Here is a 24,780-nt window from a genome sequence, read left to right as displayed (position 1 = left end):
TAAATTTAAACTTAAATTAAATTAAATTTAAAGATTTACAATTTGACATATATACATAAAAATACATTCTGAAAAGCATTAAAAACAACAATAACAAAGTTTGATATCAATTAATAATATATATATTCTTGTATAGTAGAAATATTTAAGTTGGGGAGAAGAAAAGCTTATAAGGGAAATATTTGATACTCATAAGTTAAGAAATATTGAAGAAATTGAGATTTTTAGAGTAATGCTGAAGGTAGCTGCACTAATAATAAAGAAAGCCTTAACTTTTTCCAAGCATGGCAGGAACTGCTATGTAACCTTCCACCATATAAAGATAAGTATTATTAATTGATATCAAACTTCATTATTGTTATTTTTAACACCTTTCGGAACATATTTTTGTATATGTATATCAAATTAAATTTTAAATGATGCCATGTAGGATTTGAACTGTTCTATTTTAGAAAACATAAAATGCTCTTTAGTTATTCAAATGGTTTAATAACCTGAAGCAGATCCATAAAGGGACCAAAAACATTTGTTCTTTTATTAAAGTGACTGCTGGAAAAATAAGAAAACTGTGTGGTGTTTAGTTGTAGGTAGTTCCAGCTTTTATATGATATATTTAATTGTTTCTGGATTGAAGCTCTATTCTGGAAGTTACAAATCCAAAAATAAAAATAAAATAAAATACTTTAAAGAATTCTTATAGAACAGTAAAATAATTATCAAGAGAAAGTAATATAAAAGAAATTTTACATAGGTGAAAATAATAAATTGAGAAACTTGTTCTTGTATCTCTGTTCTAGAGATACAAGATACAAGAGATAATAAAGTTTTGGAAAATGTTATTTTTGTAAACAAAATAAAATTAAATATATATAAAACATATATATATATATATTACTTAGACAACAGAATAAAAATTTAGAGAGGATCAAATTGAGAGAAGAAAGTTTAATAACAAACTTGTAACAGAGATGATAGTGTCATAGTTTGGGACTCAGTGCAAATATGTAAGTTTGAAAATCTTGATTTTATAGCTACATAACTATAAAATTAGATCAGATGGCTTATTAAATTTTAACAAATCATCCATCTGACCTAAAATCCCTAATTAACAATTAACAATTATTACTTTACTAAAGTATTAATTTAAATTTAGCAAAATAATGAAATAGGTGGCTTTACGTCATATTTTATGCTTTTGTCCTTTTGTTCTTATGACAATTTTTCTTGCTCTTTGTTCTTTCTACCTTCTAGAACTTTCTAATCTTTTTAATTGTTCTTTCTTGAAGGTGAGGGCCACTTCCTAGCATTTACCAACATATTGTAGGCAAGGTTACCTGAGGGCACATGAAGCAGAGGAAGGTCACTTTTGAGCTAATGCTTGAAGAGAGAGGACAATGAAAGGAGAGACATTACAGTGTTTGGTGCCCAAGTAGACAGGTGAAGTCGGAACTTCAAGCAGGAACTTTGAAATCCTCAGCCCAAAGTTAGTCTGTTAGTCTATGTTTCAGCTTGATGAATCCAAACATGCGACCAGCTATTGGAATCAAATACAAAATAACCCTTAAAAAACTGAGGAAAGAGAAGACAGAAAAGAGAATTTTGTGTTTAAGAAACTTCCATGTGGCCCCTCACAGTAACCAAACAATGTTTGCACTACCTGGATATTCTTTCCTATCCTATCTGCTATCTTTGCTACTTCTTGCCCCTCCTTTCTATTTCCTTCTAGGTATAAATTAGTATTAAAAATTAGTGTTAAGGAAAATTTTGTTGTTATTATCATCACCGGTTTCTTTTGTATTAATCGCAATAATTTTGTAAATTGTTCTACCAATAACTGGACTTTGGATGACTGTCAATCAACAACCCCTAGAAATGGAATCCCTTTGTACCTGTACTTTATCATCATGTGAAATAAATTAATTTTTCTATCTTCTACTTCGCATGTATATTTTTTTCTGTGTGTTTGCCCTCATTGATCAACAAAACCCTTTCTTAATTATCACAAATGTTTAATCAATTCTTTTAGACATTGCTTTATCCAAAAATTAACATTTCATTATTTTTAATATTTTTATAAATTTAACAATTGCATGATTTTAAGAGATCATATCACATACAAATAATACATGAACATAATTTGAACTGACCATAAAAAATACTTCATGGAATTAATAATGAAATCATTAATTGTATATAAAAGTAAATTTATGATAGATTGATTTTTTTTTAAATTATAGAATTGTTATATACTTTTGATATGATTCAGGTCATTTTGCTTATCCAGAACACTGGTATAACACTGCATATCCAATAGAAATGATTGTACAGTTAATCAACAAACATTGCTACAAACGTGCACTGTGGCTGCACGCCATATTTATTGTAATTATTAATTTAAGTTAGTTTTAGTTTTCTTTGTTCTTATCTCTTTTTCCTTCTAGAACCTTCCTTTATAATCGTTTCCCTTGGGTAGGTAACCAGTTCCAAGAAATAAGATTAACAAAGGAGAGAACAAGACCCTGAGGCCAAAGATATGAAGGCAAGACATTCTTTGCTTAGACTAGGAAGTGTACGGACGTGGTGTAGAGCATTCCGAGTCGCGTTAGCAACGACCAGAGGTTTTAGAAAAAAGTCTAAGGAAGAGATCCTGTCTTACTGTAGTGGCAATGAGGCAGTGCAAAAACTAAGTATAAGAAAAGAAGAGAAGGACAAAATTTTATTGAAAAAAACGACAACAGGCCATTTATATAAGAATAACGTGTGGCATCCCACCCAACAATAGGCAGAATGAAATACGCCAAAAAACCCTGGGTCTTACGTACTTCTATTATATACTATTTCTTATATCTTCTTAAATTTATCCTTTTCTATCTTTAGTAGTAAGTTAGTATATAAGATTAGTTTTTAAGGTTTCGGGCTTGATCATATTGTCACAATCAGGATATCGGGATATATATATATATATATATATATCAAACAATAGTTTGCCAAACTATTGTTCATGCCATAATTTTGTACAATATAATATTGTACCATGATATTGGAATCCCTAATAAGAATCTGTACTAAAACACAAAATAAATTATTTGCAAAAATATACTATCTTATTGTTATCATATCTTGTCTACCTTTGTAGTTAACTCTAATTTCGTGTTAACATCACAGCACTGAATGATCGAGCTTATTAACTATAATGAGGCTTTAAAAAGACTGCATATGGAAATTGCTAAGCAATTTTGAATGATCTGCTTAGTTACATGATATCAGCATTACCACCTAATTCAACAGGCTTTCATACCCCATACAACCATTCTGCATAGGCAAAATGAACTGAATTATACATATAAAACTTTATGAATAATTCTCTTTCTGTGTAAACTGTAATGCATTTTCAAAAACTTTATGAATTATTCTTTTTTCACAGTACATAATATGTTTTATTTTTAAGAAAAATATAAAAAATCATCTTACATACCTACATAACCTTCAGGGCATTTGCATGAAAATTTATTAATATGATCAGTGCAAATACCACCATTGAGACAGGGTTCATATGCACATTCATCAATGTTCTTTTGGCAGAGATTTCCAGTAAATCCAGGAAGACAAACACAAACAAAATCATTTAATAAATCACGGCAAGTTGCATTGTTTTTACAAGGAGTACTTTCACATTCATTGATTTCATTTTCACAATAGATTCCTTAAAAATATGTTAATAGATGTGTTAAAAAATATAAAAAAAGTATTAAATATATATCACTATTAAAAGTTCTGATTTTTATTCATATTAAATATAATTATCTTTTTACATTATAATTGAAAGAATTCTGACACATAAAAATATAAATTTTTAAAAAAATAAGGAATAAATAGAATATTTTATTACAGTTTTTCATACTTATAACTAATATTATAATTAAGATGTTAGGCAATGGAGACAAACTGTGGCTGTTTGCCATAATTTTATATGTGCTAACATTAATTTTCTTTTCTATTATCTTTTTTTTTTGTTTCCTTCTACTATCGTAAGGCTGTCTTTCTTCTTTGCCAATGAGGATCTGCTCCAATTATGGAGTAGTGCCCTCTTTTGTCCAGGTAAGAACTAGTCCAATGGGTTTTGTGGTTGGCTTAAAAGAAAAGAAGGAACTTTGAGGAGACACTTTTTTGGATGGGAGCTGGAGAGAGAGGACATGAATATCCAAAGTAGCATTGTAAGGCCAAGGATCCTCGAAGTCCAGGAAGCTGATAAGACCGAATCCTAAGTAGGATATTGTGGATATTTGGAGGTTTAATTCATCATATTTTTAATTTATTTAAAAAAAATATTATTTAATTATTTATCATAGGATATAAATATGATATGATTTTATTTAATATCATATTTGTAATTTATTTAATTGAAAATATATGATCTCAACCTCAAATTTGTAGTGTCTTGCCCCTGTTCATCATACTTTTTCTGTTAGCAATAGAGTCACATTGGTCATCTATCTAACTCCATTTGGGGAATATTTTTTAATTGAAATAACACGAGTTCAGGTTTGCAACAGAAGTTCATATATAGTTAATTTGGGCCTCCTGCACCTATACTGTCCATATCTGGTCTTGACTTCCATCTATCTAACTTTGTTCCCAAGATTAAGGAAGGACAGGCTGGCAATAGTGGGAATTTATAGGTCTACAATTTTTCAAATTGCAGCCCAATAAATTTTCTAAAATTATATTTAATTTAATACACCCTCTTACCTGTGTAACCAGGAACACAATGACATAAAAATCCAAAATCTAAAGCTTCACATGTCGCACCATTTAAGCAAGGAACAGAAAAGCAATCATTCACTAATAACAGATCACTCAAAGGTATAGTCAATTTATCATCCTTAAGAATTTTATTCATTCCTGTATCAAATAATTCTTACAATAAAATTTTAATTGAATTAAAAAAATTTTAATTTAAGAAATTTTAATGTAATTTAAATATTGGAATATATTTATTAATTAATTTTCTGCTTTATCTTACACAGAATAAAAAAATATCTTATAGTTAATAGTTTTGCTAGATTTCAATTATTTAAATTTAAAATGCAACATTTAACCATATATACAAATTATTTTAAGAAAAATTTGCATTAATTTCCTATTTATTTACATTATTCACAATTTTCGACTTATGATTTTTTAGGAAACAATACTGATTAAGAAGTTGTTTTCTTACCTGCACAATCATTTACTGACGTGGATCCTTGTGAATTTGTTGTAGCTCCATTAGGACAACGATAACAGGCTTTTTCTCCAGCAGCTGGTTGAAAATAACCAATAGGACATGCAAAACATGGAAAGAGTCCTGTTGTCGATACATGGCCTGGTGGACATGTTTCTAAAGTTGTGGAATAAAAAGCATGTATGTATATAATTTTACATTTAAATTTTACTTTTAAGCTGCTTAAATTTTATTAAAAATATTGAGATTTAATTAATACTTACCTTGACATTCATCTTGACGACGTGCTCCCCTTCTCCAAGTTGTTGTTAATCCAGGACAAGAAAGGCAAGAAGTTTGGGCATAATGAGGCTGATAATAACCACGAGGACAAGTTTCACAAACTTCTAATCCAGTTGATGAGAAGCTGCCGGGTAAACATTGTGCTGTATCAAATAAAGGCAGGGTGTCACAATAAGCCCCGCCACCATATTGATTTTATATCCCTGGTCTATCAGATTATTTAAGGCAGGGAATTTGATGCATTTTAATTTAGATTTTAATGAAGGAATTGTTCTTACTTAAATATTAGAATAACTTTTAGTAAGTAATTATACATTTTAGATTATAAGAACTATCCTTACCTTTACATTCTCCAACACTTTTAGATTGACCTGTAGTTGTTGATGTACGTTCTGGGCATACAAGACAGGATAACTGTCCTTCTTGGAATTGATATGTTCCTAAAGAACATCCTTCACAATACTCAAAAAGTACATTAAAAAATGTTCCAACAGGACATTTTACTAGTAGGGAAGAAAATGTGTAAATCAATTAGAATCAGAAAATATACAATATTCATTTTACAAAACAGAATAAAATATTTTGAGTAATCAATCACATAAAGAGAACTGTAAACTATATAATTATAAACAGAAATATAAAAAAACATTAAATGTACGTATTACATAAATTAAATAAGTTAAAAAAATGTCTTAAATCATATATTTAGAGTTTTAATCAATAAAAGTCAACATTTGGCAAGGTAATGCAAGTAGAAAAATCTTATTATTTAATAAATTTGAAGTTATAAAACTTCTATTTGTAACAGTCTTTTTCTCAAACTTACTGGGGTGAGTAAATAATCACAAACAAACTTCTATTTTGAAGAAAATAAACTAAAATGTCAGGTAACTAAGTAATTAGCAGCAGAATGTTAGCTTATGCATTGTAATAAAATTATTGCTAAATAAATTAATGCTAACAGGTGTTCATGAACAGATACTAAAAAAGTTAGTGCTATATTTTCATGTGTATAATCCATTGAAAATTGCTATAACAAAAATAAAACCTGAGTGTAATCCACTCCAATATACCATACCCATGAGAGCAGCCATTGCTCCTTAGTCACAAATTCATAATTGCAATTTAAAATTGATTTATAATCCACTCACCACACTACCTTACAAATACAGATAATCTGCAGATTGATGAAAATACAATAACGGTTTACTATTCATTAGAAGTTTAGAAAGCAATTATTTAGACTGCTTATTAAAAATAGTAAATATTTCAATTGTGGCTGTATGCCTTTTATTTCTGTATAGTTTTAGGTTTAATTTGTATTCTATTTCTATAAATTTATCCTTCCTTCCAATTTTCTTTGTCGCTTTGTCTCGAACTTCCAAGAACTTGGACTTACCCCTAGCCCACCAGGAGGTAGGGGAGAGACAATAGATGGCGACAAACCTGGAGGGGAAAAAGAGATTCGAGTGGACATTCTTGGGCCGGACTCGAGAGGTGACAGACGTGTGGCGGCAAAGCTCATGAGTAGAATCCGACGAGACTGTAAGAAAGGAGACCGTAGAAAACGGATCAAGAAGGAAGTATATTGATATATCGGGAGAAGAACCCTCAGACAGCAGATTTGCAAGAAAACATAACATTCAAGACTCGGAACTTGAGGCGAAGCAATACTGGGACTACTCGCCGAAAAAATTGGGTACTCCTATCCTATTACTCTTCTTACTTCCCCTTCTTCTATCTACCTTCTATTAGATTAAGTTAGATTAAGAATCGCGCGAGAGACTATTAGATAAGAATCATTGTCGGTTTGGAGTTGGGATAAGACCAACTACCTGGATTGTCTGTAACGCCGAAACCATCTCTGAGGACAATTGTAAACGAGTAAAAGAACAGCGGGAATCCAAAAAGAATCTGTATATATATATATATATATATATATATTACAGATTCTTTTTGGATTCCCGCTATATATATATATATATCTACATATATCGTGAAATTAAATTCGTTTTTATTAGTAAACACGTGTATGTGTTTTTCCTTTCGCATTGTACTTATAACACAATAAACAGAAATACAAATTTGAAAGATAAAATATTTTTTGCTTGCATAATCAAATATCAAAACAAATGTGAGAGTAAATAAATAGAAGCACTTTCTTCATTCTAAATTCAAACAATATATTTATACAGTTTTGGTTAATTAACCAAACTTCTTGCATTATTGTTAATCATTATATTAACAAAAAAAAATCTAAAAATTCTTCAAAATTTATCTTTCAATGCTTGCAATTTGTGAATATAACAATGGGAAAATATTTATGCTGTGGCCGTTCGCCTTAATTTGTATATTGTATATTTTATTTTTAGTATTTATTCCATTTTCTTCCTCTTCGTTAGTTCTTTTGTCTATCTTTTCCTAGAAACTTCTGTCTTCCCTAACCCTTCCCTGCTCAAATGGTGGTGACCTAATTAAAAGACAAAGAAAAGGTGGTAGCCTGAGGGCCTAGTGAGGGACAACAGCTCACTTTTTGACTGAGACGTCGAAGGGACAGGATGTATTGTGAAGACCTCCAGGTTGTTCTAGCATCAACTGGAGGACAAAGGATGATAAGCCTAAGCCAACGTTCGTGAGAAATCCGAAGTATATCCTGATATAGGAACCTCAAAAACCTTATTGGGAGGATCGGAGAAACGTCCAAAATCAACAACACAGAAAATTATCAATCTAGTATTCGCAACCATCACCCCAAGATCGTCGACACTTTAGGTACCCATTCTTTTCTATCATACTTCCAACTATCCTATTGTCTATCTTTTCTTCCCTATCTTTTTTAGTTATATAAGTAGTTTTAAGTAATTAGTCTTAGTCCTTATATTTTGTAACGCGCTGAATATTCCTTTGTCGCGAGGTCGCGTGACGATCCTATCCGAGCATCTGCCGGAATTATATGTGGAAAGGGTTATTATTGTAAAAACAAGGAGTGTTGGAATTGTAAAGGAATCCTACAAAGTAAATAAACACGGGTGACGAGAACATAATTTTGTGTTATATTCCATTGTGAATCACTCACCACGTGCACTTACTACAATGCATAAAGGAATCAATGCATAATGTGTATAAAAATTATTTATAAACATCAATAAACATGTCATTAATAATTCAAAATATTTTTACGTACTACATTGATTTCCCTCAATTACACTTCCAGGTTCACATACAAATTTTGGATTGCTTCTTTTAAATCTTAGATGTTCAATCTTAACACGTCTGCTACCAAGCGAGAGATCGAGTTCTCCTTTTTGTGCTGCTGTTTTTAAGACGTTCATTGCTGTCTCCATTCGATCTAATAATTCTTGCTGAAGATTTGTTTCTAATTGTTCATCTAAAATGTTTCTGTTTCCTGAAGATTATATAACCATATTTAACTATTAATCATAAAATAAATATAAAATAACTTGAAAGTAACTTCTACCTGCCAATTCAAATTCAACTTCAATAACATTATCCTCATTTTGCAAATACCTTTGACTAGAACCATTGAATTTTTGCTTTAGGTCCAAAATTGCATGATGAGAAGAATAACTTCTAAACTCTGCAACTATTGTATAATTTCACTTTTTAAATTTATTAAAATCATAATAATTACTTTTTAAAAGATGAATGAATAATAAAAAGATTATTTCTTACATTACCATTTTTTGATGTATTAACTGATTCCAATAAATATGGCTCAATGCCAACTTTACTATGATCTGCAATTGTTTTTAAATCTATACTTCTACGTTTTTTTTGAGAAATTATATTATTTTCTTCTTCAGTTTCTATAAAATTAAATTTTTAAATATTATAATACAAATATAACTAGGGTAATATAATTAATATAATTTTAAACTTATTATTTTAATAATTTTCTACAATAAAAGTACAGACAGAGGAATGTATCTGTGAATAAATATTGCACAGAACTTTAAAATTTCTTAAGCATATAAGATGATAATATTTGCATAGGGAATATTCTCAAGCCACATAGTCCACTTGGGGGTAGGAGGTAAGTTATTGGCTACCATAGACCACTGAAATGAGAGAATGGAGTCTCAGTCTGGTCACATAATCTAACCTCTTAAAAATATTTTTCTAGGTTGCAATATAGCTTATTATCTGTTGAAAGTGCGTTACAGACATAAAGTAATGCATGTAGAAGATCACAGTATTAGGGAAAATATCAGCAGAAGCAACGTTAAGCAGAAAGGACAATAAATCAGCAATTCTCTTAGTACCCATAGGGTAGAAAAAGTAGGAATAAAAACTGCATTCTCTTCAAATTAAATTTATTTATTTGAAGATGTAGTTTTTTATTCCTATTTTAGTATCCTATGGGCACTAAACACAGATAACCTTCAAGTTATATGCACAAAAATACAGTAATTATCATGATTCATAAAAAAAATTGAACTAGGTACATCTACTTTAAACTTTTATTTTAAATTTACAAAAAAAATTAAATTTTCTGTAATACATTTTGTGGAAAATCATAAACAACAACCTGTAGGAACCAAGGAGATCCGTAAACACCATCTCCCTAGTAAAAATATCATTTGAAGTTTTTTGCTATTGATATTCATTGGCTTTTCATTGGATATTGAATGATAACAAATGGCATGTCCTTTGCAATCATTTATTTTGTAGAAGAGAATGTTAAATAGTATTTCTGAAATGATATAAATTGTTATAAAATGATCTTGGAATTTTTTTATTTTTAAATTCTGAATACTTGATGTTGACTGATGTTATTTGAGAAATGGCAAAATATACAGTAGACTCTTCCTTATTCAAACTAATGAGGGCAGGAGTGATCCAGATATTATAAAAATCTAGATGAGGAAATGAGATAATTTTTAAATAAGATTGTAGCATATGTGACTATTGTATATATAAAAAAAAATGTTTATTTTGACAATTACAATTACAGTAAGACCCCGCTTAATGTGGGGGATGTGTTCCTAGACAACAAAGCGCTAAACGAAACAGCGTTAAATGAAGTCATTTTAACATAGAGTAAATAGGGATTGGGAAACACAGGACCAAAAATAAACAAATTTTACTTTAATTTTAAGTTATTTTTATATTAATTTGTATAATAATATATATTAAATAACACATAAACATATGCACATAGAAATGTAAAGTTCATTTTTTGAGATGAAGGTCCTAGCTTTTCTGAAATTCTTGTTTTTTCTGATAAAGTCGTGTATTTTCATTTGTCACTTTTTCTTTCCTTAAGCAAGTGTCGGTAGCAAGAGATCACATCTAAAACGCCTTCTCTTGCTTTTGCACTTCTTTCAAAATCTGGATCGTTTGCTACAGTTTGATCAACGATTTCAGTTATCATTACCAAACTTTTACTAAGGAAATCTGTAGAGAAATTCTTTGGGTTCTTCATTTTCAGAATCACTATTTTCCAGTTCTACATGAATTCCTTGTTCTGCCAGTTCTTGAATGTTATCGTTGGTAAGGCTCTCACCAGAAACCTGCTGTAACTCCTCAATATCTGCTAGTCTACATCTCCTAGTCCTGCTGTATTGATTAGGTTGATCAAATTGTCAACCTAACGATATAGCAATAGGCTCTTCTCGTTGAGAATTCTTGGATACCTTCAGCCATAACTTCTTCCACATTTCATTCGTGCATTTATCAGTTAATTATTGCCAAGCAAAACCGATATTGCCTATGGCATCCATGATGTTATATTTTTTCCAAATTGCACCAAACAAACATAGATTTAAAGAGAGTACACCTTTTTGCTACCTTTTTCTGATTGGTTCATGTTCGTAAAGAATAGTATTATATACAAATCAATGAAATGCTGCGATAATTTAAATCAGCATAAATTTTGAGGTTTTTTTAAGGCTTCGAGCAGACTGCATTATATTGAATCAGCGTTAAGCGGGGTCTTACTGTACAATTAATTTTGAAATGATTGTTTTAAAGTTGTTTGTTTTGTTCTCAACATAAATGATTTGAAAACATTTGATATTTTTACTAGTGGTGTGACACAGCCTTTCTATTTATCATTTTTTCATAAAAACGTTTTTGTAATATTTGGATTACTCTGAGGTTTTGGTTTTATTTGATTAAGGCAACATGATACACAGGCAATTTGCCATGGGGAAATGCCTCTCAGGAGGTCTTTTATGGGAAATTGGCCTCTATTTAGGCATTAGTGATGTGAAGAAAATACGGAAAACTCTCCACATGGCCAGCCTGTTGATGAGGCACAGACCCACAACCAACTACCAGCGTTCAGTATTTCATCCACTTGGCCACTGGTGGGCTTGGATTACTTTCAATTATTTTGGGTTTGGCCAGGCATGAAATGGGACAGATAAGTGATGAGGGTTAAGACTCTTACTTAGGGCAGACTAACTATGAAAATTTCTAAGGATCCAACTAGGCTCAAATCAAGGTCCTTCAGAGTAGCAAGCTGATATTTCATCTGCCTTGCTCATCTGGTAATTCTATCACAGTTTAATACAATCAAAAATAATTCAACAGCTATTTAAGAAATATTAAATATATATTAAAAAAATTATACTATTTATAAATTCTTAATCAACTAATGATAATTTTTTGATAAACTTATATTATATATTATCCAAAGCATTTATCAAGATATTGATAATTTGGATATATATGACACATGCATAAAAAATACTAAACAAGTATGTGTGTTATAATGAAAGTAATAGGCACAAAAATTAATCTCAACAAATTAACATCATGTTAAAAATTTTAAATTTATATAAATACAGTAAGACCCTGCTTAACGCTGCCTCGATTAATGCTGATTTGATGTAACACAGTCTGCTCAAAGCCTAAAAAACAGCTCAAAATTTACACTGATTCAAATTATCATGGCATTTCATTGATTCGTATATAATACAATTATTCCTGAACATGAACCAATCAGCAATTCATCATAGCACTGTACTTTCCTTAAATCTTTGTTTGTTTGGTGCAATTTTGGAAAAAATATAACATCATGGATGCCATAGGCAATATCGGTTTTGCTTGGCAATAATTAACTGATAAATGCATGAATGAAATGTGGAAGAAGTTATGGCTGAAGGTATCCAAGAATTCTCAACGAGAAGAGCCTATTGCTATATCGTTAGGTTGACAATTTGATCAACCTAATCAATACAGCAGGACTAGGAGATGTAGACTAGCAGATATTGAGGAGTTACAGCAGGTTTCTGGTGAGAGCCTTACCAACGATAACATTCAAGAACTGGCAGAACAAGGAATTCATGTAGAACTGGAAAATAGTGATTCTGAAAATGAAGAACCCAAAGAATTTCTCTACAGATTTCCTTAGTAAAAGTTTGGTAATGATAACCGAAATCGTTGATCAAACTGTAGCAAACGATCCAGATTTTGAAAGAAGTGCAAAAGCAAGAGAAGGCATTTTAGATGTGATCTCTTGCTACCGACACTTGCTTAAGGAAAGAAAAAAGTGACAAATGAAAATACATGACTTTATCAGAAAAAACAAGAATTTCAGAAAAGCCAGGACCTTCATCTCAAAAAATGAACTTTACATTTCTATGTGCATATGTTTATGTGTTATTTAATATATATTATTATACAAATTAATATAAAAATAACTTAAAATTAAAGTAAAATTTGTTTATTTTTTGTTGCATGTTCCCCTTTCCCTGTTTACTCTATGTTAAAATAACCTCATTTAATGCTGTTTTTTTAGCATTTTGTTGTCTAGGAATGCATCCCCCAATTTAAGCAGGGTCTTACTGTATAATAAAATAAGATTTAAACTTTCTCAATTAATAAAATTTGCAAAATAAATTAAAATATTAATGCTATGCTCTGCTATATACAATAATAAATTATATTCATTTGCTTAAAAATAATTTTTACGTACCTTCTTTATTCTGGTCACAATCTATAGACAATTGGTCAACTGAACATTGAATTGGTTCATTACATACTTTTGAAATCTAAAATAAATGATTTATTAAGATTAATAGTAATTGATAATATTTAAATATACATCAATATAATTTATAAGAATAATTTGCTGAATTCTTTGACTCTTTCAAATCTAATATTAACATCTGAAATTATTTGGGTTTTTAACAATTAATAATTTTAATAAGAATTATTAATTTTAAAAGTATATAAAAAAATAATAAAAAAACAAATAGTAAAACCTTGTTAAGTTGAAGTTTAAGGATTGAAAATAAACCTGACTTCTAATTACAGTTTCAAGTTAACAAGTTTAATATCTGATTTTCTCAAATTTTTCTGGTGCATAAATTTTTCCATATTAAGCAAATAGCTTAATATGGAAAAATTCTCGAGAATCTGTTCACAGAATAATTACAAAATTGTACACAGTTTATGGCATTTTTGAGGGCATTTTCAAGATGTCCTGTTGGGTCCTAAAATATATCTTGAGATCATTGACATTGAAACATAAAGGGCAAAACAAGACTAATTAATTTTAATTCATGCAATATTTTATCTAAAAATTAATTGTGTTATTTTTTGATAACAGGAATGTTTTATCTTGCATGTGACTTATGTAACTTTATTCTTTTTAACATATGCTTCCCTTTAATCATTTTTAAGTAAATAATTAGCAGATTCTTTTGGCATTTTGGTTCTAAGCTATAAAAATTGGCATTTTATTGCATTGGCCTCATGGGTCTAAGAGTATTGCCAATGCCAATTTGTTAATTTAATGGCATTTATATACAGTTTACAAATCTTCAAGATTTTATTAATACATATTTAAAAATAAAAACTTTTCTTGAACAAACATGATATTACCTTGTTAGAAATTTGATGTTGAAGATGTGATTTCACTTGACTAACAAAAAATGAATTCTTGCAATCAAATCCATCTGCTATCACAGATACTACACCAGTTTGATATAATGAATTGGATAGCTCAACCACTGTATAAAATATGTTTATAAATATGAAATATTAAGTTCAAATTAAATAAATTGTATATTTAATTTTTAATATTGGTAATAATTGTAAGATTCATAAGAATAGAAGATTATGAATTTCTGTTGTTCTCCTCTTATGAATCAGTAGTTGCTTATAACATTAAATAGAAAATAATCTAATAATTTAAAATTATTAGATTATTTTCTATTTAACAGATTATTTTGCTCTAGAACAGTTTGCTTCCAACTTTTCTGAGGCCATGGAACACCATTTGTGTACTTTTTATTACATAGAGCAATAGCATCAATACATTCAAAAATCAATAAGCAATTCCATGTTTATTATTCTCACGAAAAAACGAAACAAACTAATAAACTTCATTGTATTGAATAAAAAAAACAAACATTTTCAAATTAGAAATTTTATTGAAAGTAATTACAATATTGGTGTTCATATTGTAAAAACTAAATAGGCCTCTTTTAGATTTAAAAATATATAAACATCATCTCTAAACCCGATATATTAAAGCTAAACACCAACCAAATGCCGAAATTCTATCGGGCTAGTTTAAGGATAATTACTAAATAAATTACGTAAGCAATTTGACTTTAGAGGGAGGCGTTAGGTGCCATCTCGTATTAACATTAATAATTATAATTTTTAATTAATTAATTTAAATAATTTAGAACCGCTGGGAGAAAAAAATCGGCCCGGAGTGGGACTCGAACCCACAACACCTGCTTACCGTGCAAATGCGTTGCCAGTTATGCTATCTGGCAATGCATCTGAACGGTAAGCAGGAGTTGTGGGTTCGAGTCCCGCTCCGGGTTGATTTTTTTCTCCCAGCGGTTCTAAATTATTTAAATTAATTAATTAAAAATTATAATTATTAATGTTAATACGAGATGGCACCTAACGCCTCCCTCTAAAGTCAAATTGCTTACGTAATTTATTTAGTAATTAGCCTTAAACTAGCCCGATAGAATTTCGGCATTTGGTTGGTGTTTAGATTTAAAAATATTTAGAATTTCTAAAGGTAAGACATTCTGAAATGACTTTAATTATAATTCTATTTTAAACTACTCTAAAATAATTACCAGTATATGAATATTTATTTGTGTTAATATTTACATATACGATTAAATTAAATTTCATAATTTTCATATTTACATTGTATATTTAAAGTTTCTGGTGAGCATTTTAGAAAATTTTATATTTTATACTGTAAAACTTGTTTTGCACATACCAGAACAATCAGGAATAGGAATATCTTCCTCAGGTTTCCAAATACCATTATATTCACAAAAATAACTTTCAGGAGGATGAATAGCAAAAGCATATCCTTCTTTACATGATAAAGAACAATAAACTGCTTTTTCTGTTTCTGTGCAGTTGGTATGTCCATTGATAGGATTTGATGGAAAATTACAAGCATGTTCTAAATTTCAAAAGAATATATAAAAGAATCAATTAAAAAGTATATTTGTAACATAAATTTCAATGAAAATATAATTATATAAAAATGAATGTAATACTGTATAAAAATTTCAGGAATTTTAATTTGAAATTTAATATATACACATACATACATATAAATTATATTTTGTATACCGTATTTTACGGACTATAAGACGCACTTTTTTCTTCGAAAAATTGCTTAAAAATTAAGGTGCATCTTATAGTCCGTAAAATACGGTGTATAATATTAAATTTTAAATAACATTCATCCAAAATACTTTATTAAATTAATTTATTATTTTTATTTGGTAAAGTGTCTATTTTACTAACTTACAAGTAAAAAGAAATTTGTTTTGTTCCTTTGATGAACTAAGCCATAATTTATTAAGAATCAATGCAAAAAATTGTTAAAGATATACTACTAATAATAAATTATACATGTATAAATGTTCTTATGTGGAATTACACATATTTTTATGGAAAAAAAAAATCTTTCAATGAAATTTTATAATACATTGTCAAATCTTAAAATATTTTTAAAATATTTATAAATTTGTTTAAATAAAATTTAAAAATATATATGTAATTCTAAAAAATTTCAAAAGGGAAAATATTTTAAAAAATAAAATAACTTTGATCTTTTTAACAGTCCTTTTTAATTTATAACAGAAGAGATTTGCTTACACTAAATGCATTAAGTAAATCTCTTCTGTTATTTCTGTTAAAAAGATCGAAGTTATTTTATTTTTAAAAAATACCTTCCCTTCTAAAGGTTTTAGAATTACATATATATATTTAAATATATTTTAATCGATCTCACATAATATACAAGTATAAATTTTAAATAAAACATTAATTAATGGAAAAAATACAATGAATAATACCTTGGACTACAATATTTATAATACAAGTATTATTGTTTCCTGCTTCATCATGTGCTTCATAAATTACTGATGTTTCACCAAGAGAAAAATAACCTGGTTCATGTGATCGCCATATGGTCACTTTGCCACCGGAGTTATCAGAAAACATTGGTTCTTCCCACGAAACATCAACAGGAATTTCTCTTGAAAGAAATGTTGGAGGACTTACACATTTATCAACAACTGGAGGTTGTGTATCTAAAATTTAAAATACAGAATACAATCAAATATATTCATTTACTCACATAAAAGCATAAAGTAATAAGCATAAAATTACTTAAATTATTAATACAGTACTAATTTTGATATTAAAAAATAATTTACTACTAGTAACAAGAGTTCATCTGTATTATGCAAACAGCAGTTACACATGGCTTTCCTAGTAAGGTTATTAAAGGTCTCATCAAAGCAGCAGTAGAAAAGTATGAATTTGGTCCCAATAAAGAATATAATAAAGAAAATAAGAAAGAAGATCAAGCTACTAATAATAAGATATGTGTAATTACAAAAGTAAAGATGACCAGTTTAATTAATACTTACGCTAAAAGGAATAATATTTCTTTACTATCAGAAGTTTCCCTTCTATTATGTAACTACTATGGATAAGGAAAAGATAAAACAAATGTATAAAGCAAGAGTATATATGGTCAACCTTAAAAACAATGAATAATAGCTTCTACTATATAGGATCAATGTACAGAACCCTATGGCAACGCCTAAAAAAGCATTATGAAATTGTATTAAATGACAAAAAATGTGCTACAGCATTAACAAAATGGACACTTAATAATGAAGTTCATACAAGTTTCTTGGAAAAACCCTATTATAATAAAAAGTTGGACAGACAAATGTATGTTAAGGATTATAGAACAATGTTATATATATGTTACAGTCAAAACCCGTTTTTGGTTAAAACACGTTTTAACTAGTTGAAACTAGTTTATACTGGATGTCTTTGTTAAAACCCATTTTGTCTAGTTAAAACTAGTTTTAACTCAAATTCATTTTTGACTAGCAGTAAATTCTAGTTATAACAAAGACATCCAGTATAAACTAGTTTCAACAAGTTAAAATGCGTTCTAACTAAAAACTGGTTTTGACTACAACATATAGAGTGATTCGGGGTAAGATGGTAAGTGGGGGAAGATGCCTACTTTTTGATATTTTCAAACGGTGACATCAGACATTGTCATGTGTTTGTATGATGAATCGTTGGACCAATATTGAGTGCGGAAAGCTGTAGTTGGCTACTGTTACCTCATTTTCTATATCTGAGAAGAATAAAAGCAAGATAAGAAGGAAGTTTTTGTTGTGAAATGTTTCTAGAATCATTTTAAAACTAAAAGTTAAAATAAAATTTATTAAAAATTGCAAAAAACAATTAATGTGTGATGTAGTTAAGGTTCTAAAGTTTCCATTGTGAGCTACCGCTGATTCCGATCAGACACACTAAAACACATGACTCTGCTAGGCATCTTACCCCGACAAATGGGAAAGATGCCACATTTTTCTTGGGGTAACATGCCTATTTTTTGTTAATTGAATTCCAATATGCCTATTTTTAATAAATTTTTGTTTTCTCATTCTATTGCAGGATATGCATAGGAATTACATAAGGACTTCTCAAAAAAATTTTTGGAGTGAAAAGAGCTTTCAGCTAGCTATAGAGCACATTAGAATGGGCGGAAAGTTAACAATACTTATACTGCGCTGTTATACTTACTATGAAGTACTTTGTACTACATATGCAATAAATTAAATTTGGTTAAGATATTCGAAAATCAATTTTATGCAATTATATTTGTTATCTTACCCTAATGGCATTTGGCATCTCACCCGGATACTTGGGGTGAGATGCCTAAAATGCCAGACAGTAAAAAAGTCGTTATTGCAAACACAATATACAATTATTTTTCATATATTCCAAAGTTTTATTTGAAAAACATGCTCAAGAATATGATATTTTCGTTAGAGGCCTCCAAAACCAAAATTATCGTTATAATTTCCTTCATAAGCAAAATGTTAGGCATCTTCCCCTGAATCACTATACATAACTTTATTTCCCCCAAACATATTTATATAGCTAAAATTAGTTTTAACTAATGTTAAAAGTTAAAACTAGTTTTATCTAAAATCAAAACATATACAGCAGTAAATTAACTAGACAAAATGGATTTTGTCTAGTTAATTTACTGCTAGTCAAAAATGAATTTGAGTTAAAACTAGTTTTAACTAGACAAAACGGGTTTTAACAAAGACATCCAGTATAAACTAGTTTCAACTAGTTAAAACGCATTCTAACTAAAAACAGGTTTTGACTGTAACATATATATATATATTTTTTTTTTTAACAAAAGTAATGTAATTAATGCAAATGACTCCATAATTTTAGATTGTAGATGGGTTGACGTTTTAAACTCTCAAAATTACAATTCTTTTGTGCAAAAAGTGATAAAGATTTAACTAGAAAAGTAATTAGTAAAAACTTTTGTTTGATTCCTGAAAATAGCATTTATTCACTGTTCATTTCTTTAATATGGTACCAAGTATGGATGTATTCTCTGTTGATATTTTTATAGAAGACACAACATGCAATTGAATTTTAGTGCGAGAAAGTTGGTTCTAAATGATACTAGCAATTTTAAAACTTCAATAAGATCAAATTTATAGTCAGAACCCATAAAGAAGAACTTTGAACAATATAGAAGGAACTGTATAAATTTCAACTGACTGTGCTCTACTGTATATAAAACTGTTGAAGAGAAATTTTGCCTTGTGTATAAGTGCTTATGGAAGATATTTTGAACATTGTCACAAATTTCACCCATTGGGTGTTCTGAAAATCTCGATTTTGAGACCCCTGAACCCAAAAAAGTCAAAAAAATGGAAAAAAATTCTGCAAATGTGCATGTGTTAGCATTTATTTCATTTACTTACAATAAAATTTGGCATGGTATCCTGTGCATAAGGGGGTATTGTTGCTATTAAATTTTGGTGGTTAAAGGTTAAGCAAGTGGGGAGATAGAAGGAGTTATATATATTTCCAATGGGGTTGGACTGAAGATTTTACTTTCTATTAGAATTTACAATTTTTTTTTATAATACTCATTTCTATCCTCAAAATTAAGCTTTTTTCCATTTCATAATGGATTAATAATATAAAAGTTATTTTTTAACAAAATCTCATAATAGATGGTGCCACTAACAATTTTAATTTGGTACTGTATGCCTTAGTGTTTTTCACTGGGAAAGTTATGCAACTTGTTGCTTTTTTACAATAAGTTATAAAATAGTTTTATAAATGGTTATGAATATCCTTTTCAAATTGGAACGTAATCCAACTTAAGATATTTTTACATACCTCTTACTGTCACAGTGAAATTACATGCTTTTTTATTTTTATTTTTATCTTCTGCAATATATGTAATTGTAGAAACACCAATATGAAACCTTCTTGGTGGGATAATTGCAGGGATTACTGAAATTGTAGGAATATCTCTACTGTTGTCAACAGCCATTGGTATTTCCCACGTAACCAAAGCACTTGCTTCATTTTCCTCAGCATCCACAACAATATTTTCTGGACATTTTATTACTGGTGGTTGAACATCTGCAATAAATTAATTTTAATATATATTAATATTTTATAATAATTTTTATTTAGTTTAAATATTGTAATATATCCAATAATATACCTTATTAAAGTTTATTATTGCATATATTAATTAAAAAATTAAATAGATTTTATATATTTTTAAATTAAAGATATAAAATCTATTTAATAAAAAATTTGTCTTGATTTATTATTTAGTTATATATTTATGTAATAATGGATAATGCTTTTACATAATTTAGATTATTTATTATTCTAATAAATTTCAAATATAAAGGATAAATCTGTTTCAGCAAAAGGCTCTGTTATACAATTTTTACCAAATACTTCACAGACTATAACAGTCTGAAGTATTCCATTGTAATAGCAAGATATTACTATTACAATAGAATACTTCATACTGTTATACTTATATAAACTGTTTTATACAATTTATATAAGTATAACAGTCTGAATATACAGTGTTAAGTTTAGGGTAAGCCAAAAGTAAATTAACTATTTTTTGAGATTGACAGTAATGTAGATTTATGTGAAGAAATTTATGCAAATGTGTCAAAGTGTTATATTTGAATATTGAACAAGAAGGATATTATTTTGAACAATTTTTCCACAGTTTTTAAGTAATAATTATTTGAATAAGATAACAAGTAAATATGAATTGCTGTTATCCAAAAAGTCTATTAACCATTGTAAAGACTTAGTCTTTACAATGGTTAATAGACTTTTTGGCCACCCATTTATAGTAAATAAATGTAGTATTTAGCACCAATATATGAAACATGGCTTAAAATAATTTATGTCATACATAAAAATTGTAAGATTTTAAATTAAAAATTAATTTCTACTGTTAAAAAATTTCAATTCTTCCAATTACATTTAGAAAAAAATTACCACTAAAAATGTAATTTCAAGAATAAGAGCATATATAAAAATAATAATTAATTTATGATACTTATTAATACCCTACCAACACAAGTGCTCTGGATGTTTTCTGAACTCCATATTCCAGGATCAATACATTGTTTACTACTTGGTCCATTTAAAACAAATCCTTCTTTACAGTCAAACTGACAGATATCACCAAATTTATTTTTACCCTGAGTACATTTGCTAGGTGTAATAATGCCATTTGCTAATGGAGATAATGATGGGCAGTTTATAGCTGTAGAAAAAATTAAAATTTTTGAGAATTTTTTGTATAAAAATAAATTTATTTTAATATTTGAAGTACTGGTAATAATAATATCAATAAAACTCACATCTACAGAAAGCAGGTAGTCCATCCCACAATGCTATAGCTAAGCAAGTTCTTTCCTTTGAGCCAACAAGAGTATATCCAGGATCACAAGAAAAGTGACATTCCGTTTCAAAAACAAAATTTTCTGTAGTACAAGATATGGAACCATGACGTGGCTTATTTAATGGTGGACATGCTTTCACTAATAAAATCAAAATAATAAACTTTATTATTATTATTATATAATAATGTTGAAATAATGATATTAAATTATAACAAATGTAAAGCATTTAATAATAATATTTATAAAATATTCTATATTATGGCTCATTTCATGAATCATGGCTGAACTATACTATACAATGGCAGTGACTTTAGCATAGAGTGAAGAGAATGGATTTTTGACAATGCCGTTACATTATCAAATAGAGGCTCTTGAACATTTAAAAATTTTTAGAATGTCAAACAATACAATTTATTGTAAACAAACTTATAATCCAATCTTTCTGTAAATATTATGAAAAAACCTGTCTAAAATGAGGTGCAACAGTTTTACAGAGAGTTATGTTTATATTAACTCTTCTACAGAGTAGGAGAGAAACAGTAGTATTGCATTGTCACAGCTACAGTAGTCACCACTGAACTTAGATTAGGCTGCAGTTAACATACCATCCAATAGATAGGTTTAAAAAAAAAAAGTAGCTTTGATTCATTGCATAAATGTTTTACATAATTTAAAACAAATATACAGTAATTAATATTTATTTTTGCTAAATATCAACTTGATATCTTGCAAGTTTAACAAAATTGAGCCAGTCAAACTTGAATCACAGGCATCAAAAACATAGACTGCTGCATCATCCCTGTCAATGAACATAGACCACTGCATGTTTAATATTTTGTTCCAACACCTTTTTTGGCCAGGACAGTGAGTCAATTTCCAGACTGTCCGGGTGAAAACTGGATGGCTGGTAACACTAGTCTATATGCTTGGTCTCATAGAGAGAGAGAATCGGCAGGTGGTCTTGGTCTGATGAAGACGCCAAACAATATGCCAAATTCTTGGGCTATCTAAAGGCTATAATCAAATATTAGAAATTAATTAATTTGGCTAGAGGTAGGCAGTTATGCTGCCATCTCATATTAAATTTAATAATTATTCATAATTAATTTATAATTTAGACATTTTAAAAATTTTATTTGGAATTGGTCAAGATCTAGGACCTTGGGAATTGGTCAATAAATTTAGTACGAGATGGCAGCGTAACTACCTACCTCTAGTCAAATTAATCAATTTCTAATATTTAATTATAGCCTTCATCTATCCCAAGAATTTGGCATATCGTTTGGCGTGTTTATTATACAACGGGCTATGATTGTTGATGTTTATACGTAATATGTGTGAACACAAGTTTGGAAAAATGTGTGATCACGGGCGACACTAAGATGTTAGCGGAACAAGTGCTAAACACAGACTGATGGAACATGCGCACAATCCGGGACTTCCCCTCTCCTCTTCACTTGTTAAGTGAGTCATTTTTACAATGTGTTTTTTTGTTATGCGAAATACTCTTGCGAGGTGCTCGTTAAGTGAGGTTCCACTGTATTAGTAAAATAATTGCATGAACACATTGATCATATTTTAATTGTATAAAACTGTCAATTTCATCGGGTTCCTGCTAGTTATATTTTAATTACTGGTAAATATTGGATAAAAATGAAAAAGTTGTGTTAACATAAAGCAACGGAATTAACAGAAAATAAATTCACACTTTAGAAATCAACTCCAGTAATGGATGTAAGGTGTGTGAATTTATTTTCTGACATTCCCTCCAGTTTCTGTATTTTGTTACAAAACAATTAATTTTTTAATATAACAATATTAAATTTATAATTCAAAATACCATAATTATAATACATACTTTCACAAGTAGCATCTTCTCCGGTCCAACTACCATTTTCTGCACAAAGCCGAATACTGCTACCAACCAGTTTATAACCTGGTTCACACCTAATGCCACAGGCAGCATTAAAAACATTATTACAGTAGTCATTTACAAAGAAACCATGTTTCGGAGGCTTTAAATGGGGACATTTCAAAACTAAAATAGAAATGGTAAACCATTTAGTATATAAATAATCTTAAGATTTTACATTTTTATAAATTTTACACACCTACACATTGTTTATTAACTTCTTGATAACCTCTTTTGCATTTGCAATCAATGGGACTAGTACTTCCTGGTTCAGAATAATGATTTACATCAGGACATGGCAGACATGAGGATAAATCTCCAGGACCACTGTTATTCCAATAAGTTGCTGGCGGACAAGCTTTAAAAGATATTAAAATTTCTTAAACATAGACACATTAGAAAATCATAAATTTAATTATGGCCATTTTTGAGAATTTTTTGGCCAGGTCAATGGCATATAACTACTAGACTCCACGGCCAGATGACCGGAGGGGTCAAGGTGGCAACATACCACTCTGGGTGACCCAGAATCGAATCTGGACAGGTTGAAAAATCCCTAGAAATTTTTTTCCCATCCCTCACTACATGACCACTTCATTGTGAGCCTGACTGAATCCATAATAGACTTGCTAAAAGAGGCCCTTTTGGTGCCCACAGGGCGGAAAGAGTTAAAGAATAAGACCCCAAATCAGTTCAAAGTTAATGTAGAAACTAGTGCCGCCATCGGAAGCCAAAGAAATTAGGCTCTGCCACGACAGTGGGGCAAGGCAAAATGTGCATATGCTGTGGACATTGTTGTATGCTGACTTAAGGTAGCTATTTCTGGCGTAATTGCTATTTATTTAGACTGTGGGAACTGTCACTGGAACATAACAGGAATGCTACCGAGTTGCCATGCAGTTAATTGTATGGCACGGTATAAAAAGGATCCGGTATCATGTTTCAACGGCAAGTTAGATATAGGCCTAGTTGCTTTGATACTATATCGTCAGTTGGTGATCGAAATCTCGTATAAACTCCTGCTGAAGAAATTTTTCCGGAGAAACATTAAACTTCCTTCAGAAGTCTGTTATTACCCTATGTTG

At 29.3% G+C, this 24,780-nt stretch overlaps 1 protein-coding gene across 1 annotated transcript in view; it reads right to left on the bottom strand.

Annotated features, from left to right (window-relative positions):
- The window catches only part of LOC136989474 (sushi, von Willebrand factor type A, EGF and pentraxin domain-containing protein 1-like), a 111,686-nt gene that overhangs the window by 51,306 nt on the left and 35,600 nt on the right, over positions 1–24,780 (bottom strand). Inside the window, exons 4-20 of the mRNA XM_067287629.1 lie at positions 23,895–24,053; positions 23,642–23,821; positions 21,742–21,921; positions 21,450–21,644; positions 20,231–20,479; positions 16,831–17,067; positions 15,735–15,926; positions 14,363–14,490; positions 13,452–13,527; positions 9,205–9,333; positions 8,985–9,110; positions 8,691–8,912; positions 5,848–6,009; positions 5,488–5,649; positions 5,219–5,380; positions 4,750–4,902; positions 3,476–3,703 (exon numbers count right to left, since the gene is read on the bottom strand). Of these exons, the coding sequence (XP_067143730.1) occupies positions 3,476–3,703; positions 4,750–4,902; positions 5,219–5,380; positions 5,488–5,649; positions 5,848–6,009; positions 8,691–8,912; positions 8,985–9,110; positions 9,205–9,333; positions 13,452–13,527; positions 14,363–14,490; positions 15,735–15,926; positions 16,831–17,067; positions 20,231–20,479; positions 21,450–21,644; positions 21,742–21,921; positions 23,642–23,821; positions 23,895–24,053 (2,940 nt within the window). The remainder of the gene's footprint in view (positions 1–3,475; positions 3,704–4,749; positions 4,903–5,218; positions 5,381–5,487; positions 5,650–5,847; positions 6,010–8,690; positions 8,913–8,984; positions 9,111–9,204; positions 9,334–13,451; positions 13,528–14,362; positions 14,491–15,734; positions 15,927–16,830; positions 17,068–20,230; positions 20,480–21,449; positions 21,645–21,741; positions 21,922–23,641; positions 23,822–23,894; positions 24,054–24,780) is intronic.

This window comes from Centruroides vittatus, unplaced genomic scaffold (assembly GCF_030686945.1).
Source record: "Centruroides vittatus isolate TY-2023 unplaced genomic scaffold, ASM3068694v2 scaffold_576, whole genome shotgun sequence".
Taxonomy (NCBI): Eukaryota; Metazoa; Arthropoda; class Arachnida; order Scorpiones; family Buthidae; genus Centruroides; species Centruroides vittatus.
The sequence above is the reverse complement of the archived record's forward strand: the minus strand, read 5'-3'. Positions and strand labels throughout refer to the sequence as shown.